Source organism: Mytilus trossulus, chromosome 6, assembly GCF_036588685.1.
Source record: "Mytilus trossulus isolate FHL-02 chromosome 6, PNRI_Mtr1.1.1.hap1, whole genome shotgun sequence".
NCBI classification, from domain to species: domain Eukaryota; kingdom Metazoa; phylum Mollusca; class Bivalvia; order Mytilida; family Mytilidae; genus Mytilus; species Mytilus trossulus.
Window position 1 is genome coordinate 63,341,329 of NC_086378.1, and position 6,232 is coordinate 63,347,560.

General features: G+C 31.7%; 1 protein-coding gene across 1 annotated transcript; it reads right to left on the minus strand.

Annotated features, from left to right (window-relative positions):
- Positions 1-2,514: 2,514 nt before the first annotated feature.
- LOC134723648 (uncharacterized) lies at positions 2,515-4,485 on the minus strand. The gene is made up of 2 exons (XM_063587209.1): positions 4,290-4,485; positions 2,515-3,558 (listed from the first exon to the last, which is right to left on the minus strand). Exon 2 carries the CDS (start codon positions 3,548-3,550, stop codon positions 2,516-2,518), a length of 1,035 nt encoding a protein of 344 aa, XP_063443279.1. The 5' UTR covers positions 3,551-3,558; positions 4,290-4,485; the 3' UTR covers position 2,515.
- Between the last annotated feature and the right edge of the window lie 1,747 nt (positions 4,486-6,232).

Genomic DNA, 6,232 nt, shown 5'->3' on the forward strand with positions numbered 1-6,232 from the left:
TTATTCCGCCTTTTATAATGTCGAAGTTCAAAAATTAATTTTCTGGACACAAAACCGACGTTTATTTCTTCAGGATTAAGAAGCCATTTTTCTGTAATGCCATGTTTTTTTGCATTCAACGCCTAGTTTCTCAATTTTTTTAACTTCAAGGACACTATTATATAGAAGTTCTTACTGTTTCTTTTTCTTTACGTTTTCTTTCAAATTTTCAATTCTCCTTACAAAGGCAGAGACGTTTGAACAATGAAGATGGACATTTTCAATATAATTTTGTGCATGATATTTGTATGTAAGCTGTGGGTCAGAATCTACATAATCTAATATGCATATCCAAAAAATGCCACTTGAAAAACTTTGTCTTGAATTCTGCCAATCATCTGCAAAAAATATGCATGCATAAGAAATAAATTTCCATCATCAAATTAAAAAAAATATATATAACTTAAAACAAGTCAGCCAGCTGACAATAAATAAAACAATTCATTTAACAAAAGGCATACGTTGACATCTGATGTTTTCAGTCCAGCTGACATGTCTTGTGGTGTTGTGTTGTCATTTTGATGTTATATTTGACATAGCCATAAAAGTGCGAGGTTTTGGCATGCCACAAAACCAGGTTCAAACCACCATTTTTTCCTTTAAAAATGTCCTGTATCTAGTCAGGAATATGGCCATTGTTATATAATAGTTCGTTTCTGTGTTATTTTTTAACGTTGCGTCGTTTTCTCTTATTTTTGAGTGGAAATTCAAATTGCGATAAAACGTGTCACGGTACTATTCCAAATTCATTTATTTGGTTTTGACGTTATATTTGCTATTCTCGTGGGATTTTGTCTGATGCTCGGTCCGTTTCTGTGTGTGTTACATTTTAGTGTTATGTCGTTGTTATGCTCTTATATTTAATGCGTTTCCCTGGGTTTTAATTTGTTACCCCGATTTTGTTTTTTGTCCATGGATTTATGAGTTTTGAACAGCGGTATACTACTTTATTTTGCCAAATACAAAATTAAAACATCAATTTTCTGCAAAAAGGTCCCAACGAAATCAATACAAGCTTTTGGAGGCAATTGAAATGATCAGTGCTTCTAATATTCATTTACAAGTTCAGATGAGACACTTAAAGATATGTTGTTTTGGTACCCATTTTGAATATAGTCATTTAATTTTACTTTGGAGAAAATCAAAATCCTAAATTCTATTGTTAGATAAATAAAAAAAAATAAAAATCCTAAATTCTATTGTTAGATAAATAAAAAAAATTCCTGTTGTTTTAGAATATAAAGATGACAATAACGCTTTTTTTATTTATTTTTCTCATATAAACAAACATGTTTATGATCAACCGTCTTAATTGTCAGTTCTTTGTATTAAACGGTTGAAAAGAGTTACAAAAAGTGCGCCTTTTTTCAGATGACGTCGGCTGACGCAAAAAATTCCCACAAATCATATTATGGCCGAAAAAGCTACATCCGGTTGTCCTATTGTATGAGGATAGTGAGCCATTTTAACGTTATCAATCAATATTGACATGATCGTCACTGATTAGTCTTATCTAGACGAAACGCGCGTATGGCGTACAAACTTATGATTTTGGTACCTTTGATAAATATTGACCAATGAAGTAAAGCAGTTACAAAAGGATAGTGTTTAATGCATTTGATTTTACTATGGTAGCAGCAATGTTTGCAAACTTGAAAAATAAAAGCAACGTGAACTTGCGATTGTAATTCATCGAGTTTTTTTTTTTTCTTTTTTAAATCATGTGTTATTCGAACATCATTATTTTAATTGACATTTTGTTTTTTGTTATGTTAATACTAAATTGATTAAAAGACTTGTACTTATGTTATTAAACCCCGTCGATGATGATATCACAGCTTCGTATTCGAAGTAAAGTTAAAAAGATAAAAATGTTTGTGGTACATGTAGGTCGCTCTGTTGTACAGGACATTTTTTTTTTTTAATATACGAACACGCTTCGCTCTCAATATCTTATTGAAATGTCTATTTAAATGTATCTCAAAATAAGCTGTAGGTTCACTGTAGCGATACAACAAAAGTGAATAAACAAAAACTGACGGGAGTCGCATGAAATCCAAAATGAGCAAAACCGGTTGGTCAACAGTGTAAGATTCGTCTGCTTTGACTTTTAACCTTAGCCATTTTTGGCACGTCTTTTTGGAATTTTGTTCATCAATGCTCTTCAATTTTGTACTAGCTTGGCTTTCTAAATACTTGATCTGAGCTTTAATGATTAGTCTTGTGTATACGAAACGCGCGTCTTGTGTATTAAATCATAAGCGTACGACACAATCATGAAGTTGTACTCGTTAAAATAACAGATCAGACGACAATACTGGTATATATCTGAAGATCTAAAACTGCAAGCGAATACATGTCGATAGTGATATGAGACCTGGAGACTCGTGTCGTATATTCAGTAATACTTGAACTTTTTTTATGTAAACAAGAATATCTGTTATGTCGCTTGATCCATTGAATGCACACGCCATGTTCAATTCATTAACAAAAGCCTCCTCACAGCAAATTTGTTATGATCTGGGAAATAGTCAGCAGAGTGTTTTAAAATTATTCGTGCATATTCCTTGTCGCCGAATAAAAGTAGAGCAACTCCAAGTAGATTGAAGGCTTCTCCTTTATGACGCATACTATATCCTATTAAATAATTTTGCTTTATTATCAGTTTTAAATAATGGAGGGAATTCTGACATTGTCCCACATCATTTAGATGATAATGACAAAGAAATTTTAGGAAATAAGCATACGCTGCAGATGGAAAATGATGTATTCCATTCGACCCGTCAATTTGAAGTTCATTTGGTATTAACGTCGAATTCCTCTCAAACTTTACATTGTCAACGTACATTACTTTCAACAAACAAACAAAACTGTTCTTCAAAAATGTTTGCAGTTTTAGCATATGGTAATGGATATCCGACAAAGTCATGCAATGATAAAGTTTTTCGGTGGTACATTTTGATAAAGAATAGATTATTAAGTGTAAAGCTGTATTATATTGTTTTCTCTTGAAGAAAAAAGAAGCTACCATCAGCCATCCAGATACAACGTCATGGTAAACATTTTTCAGCAGAATACTAAGACAAGATTTATATAGTTTGTATTGATATTTATTATCACATACTGTACTTTCCAGATCTTCAAACTGAGCATCTGAATTACACACATTTGAAATGCAGTATTTATATAAGTGTTTTATGGAAGCATGTTGACACGAAAACCTCTGTATTATTCTGTTATTAAAGATTGATTTCACCGATTTGAACAGCGGTATACTACTGTTGCCTTTATGTACCGCAATATACCCAGAATTCAATAACCTGGATTTCATAATTTTGGCAATTTCCTTTACATACATGGTTTGAGGTTCGATGGGAATATTCCACATTGATACATCGAACTTCGATATTTGACTCGATAATAAGATGCATCTCCAACCGTAGCTATGCAACGTTAATAGTTTCTCCAACAGTATTTCACGAGCACGGCCCTCTATTTTGTTCTCGAACATGTTGTTTTCTGGAATGAAAAAATGCAAACACACTGAATTCTCAACACAATAAACAAGCCTGTTAAAACATCGCATAAAACATGGTATTAAATTGCCAGGATTCCACACGGATTGAGGCAGTTCTTCAGATATCCAGAAAATAATAGTTTTCAGGAAATAAGAACATAGTAAATCTTTACATTCAGTGTAAGAGGTAATAACATCTTTCAAAATAATTTTCAAAAGAGCATAGCACAGTAATTGAGTGTGTGTAAAGCTATTAATTAGAAGTTTTTCACCAACTGAAAAAGATATTCGCCACTCAAGATCTTCTGTTGGTGATCCCTTAACTCCGACTGGTACAAAAAGTACACCGTGTTCTATAATACTTTGTTTGATATTAAAACTCGGCCACGAGTTACTTGATCGTGTTATCCATTGAAATGCAGGTGATATCCACGTTTTACAATGGAAAGAAAAAGCACCGTCATAAACTCCATTTTTATCAGATACACACGGTCCATGGATTATTTGTCCTTCATCACATATTAAATACTGTTTACTTAATGCGTTCGAAATATAATATTCACCATTATGTTTTTCAAATAATTCAAAAAATTGTCCTCCGCAAAATGTAGGTATATGTTTCAACCTAGTAAAGCCGGGTTTTACATCTTCTCTATCCATTGAAAAATATGTTGTATATGTATCAAAGTGGGGTTTTACTACGTCGTAAACCTCACAAGTTTTATTTACGTACATTAAATCTAAATCACTCCCGCGCATCTCGAGTCCTTCCCCAAAGCTTCCACTTGTTACGTGAGCCAACATCTTGTTACTTGCTATATCGTCCCTGACAGCGTTTAATAATCTGATTCGTTTAACATAAGCTTCTGTTCCAACTATATTATGACACATATAACGATACAGTGCTATTGATAAGTTAGGTGTTAAATAGTCTGTAATGAGAAAAATAAAATGCACATAAGGAATAACGAAATATCATGCAACTACAACATGTGCAATCACAAGTTACACGAATAAAAAGATGAAACAAGCACATGTCACACGAAAAACATAAGCATAATCAACAGTGTATACACTTAAACGCATTCGCATAAAACAAGTTAAACGGTGATGACATTTATACTATACAAAGTGGTTGTACGAAACGCGGGGTTGGCGCAAATACTAAATTGCAATCCTAGTATAGATAATAAGTTTATTTACAACCACTTGGTCGAGGCTACTGCTGGCGGATTTAGATTCCGAGGGTATCACCAGCCCAGTAATCAGCACTTTTGTGTTGACATTAATTGTCTTTGATATGGTCATAAAACATGATTTCACGGTTATCGCCGCCATCTTGGATAGGGGACCAATTGCTCGGCGACCGCGTTTTTTTATTTCCGGAATTTTTGACGACAACCATATATAAAACTGATAATGACTTACTTGGTAATATTTCAACACAGTGTAGTTTGTTTATTTTGTACAGAAAGGGCCATTATGTTCCGCTGAAGATTTTACAGAGTATTAACAGACAAAATTCCATGATGAAAAAAGTTGGCGTGGTATTTATATAAAACAAACTGAAAAACCGTTTTATATCATTTCAAATATTTTTTAGCTAGCCAGTTCGAATTATTTTTGCTAAGAATCAAACAATATATGTATGTGTTAAAAATTAAAGTAGTATTTTGAGAGAAACTTTGAATAAATAACCTGACTGAAAAAATGGGGTACCTGCCATTTATGGATCTGCAATAACTATCCATATGGCTTTACACAGGTTTCAAAAGTGTGTCAGAATGAAAACATCCTTCATATTAATTGTTCACACCCATACACATTTAAATATATTAAAAAAAGTGTTCTATAAGAAGAGAGTAGTCAAAATTAAAGATTGAGTTATGGTTTCGTGTTTGCCTGTGTCCGATGATATTGTTGTTGTGTGTTATGCTGATTGCAATTTGCTTGACCCCTTATGTTAAATTATTTCATCAAATCAAATCGTTCATTTAGTATGCATTAATTTTGTTTTCTAGAAAAAATATACATTATATGATAAATGCTAAAAGATTGATTGAAAAATACTGTTAAATATATTATTATACTTTTTCCTTCAACAGTGAGATGTGCATGTATATTTAATTGAAACGAGATATGTTCATTGTGAAATAATTTAGCACCATGCTTTCCCTGAATGACCCAGCTAACACATAATATTTTCATGATATTATTGACTGGTTATATATATGTTTGTCAAATATATTTACCAAAAAATATTTTATAGACATTTTATTACATCAGAAATTATGCATTAATGATATTTTAACATTAATATTTCATCCCAATGTGTGATTGCTAATATAAATACATTTTTTGTAAATATTTTTTATAATAAATAATAAATATTCTTTGCTATTGTTTTTAAAACGTTAAATAGACAGTTTTATTAATGAGAACAATTGTATGTCGAGGAGATATTTCTTTGCCATATTCAATCCATATCTGATGGACATTTTTATATAACATTTAATAAATATATTTTTTAGATGTGTAAAAGAAATATTTATAAAACATTTTTGATTTACATCTATGAAAAGCATAGGTTTGATGTATAATAAAATATCTTTTTGATGTAACATCAATATACTTCCAAAAATACCAGAAAATATGCTATTCACATGAGTACAGCTA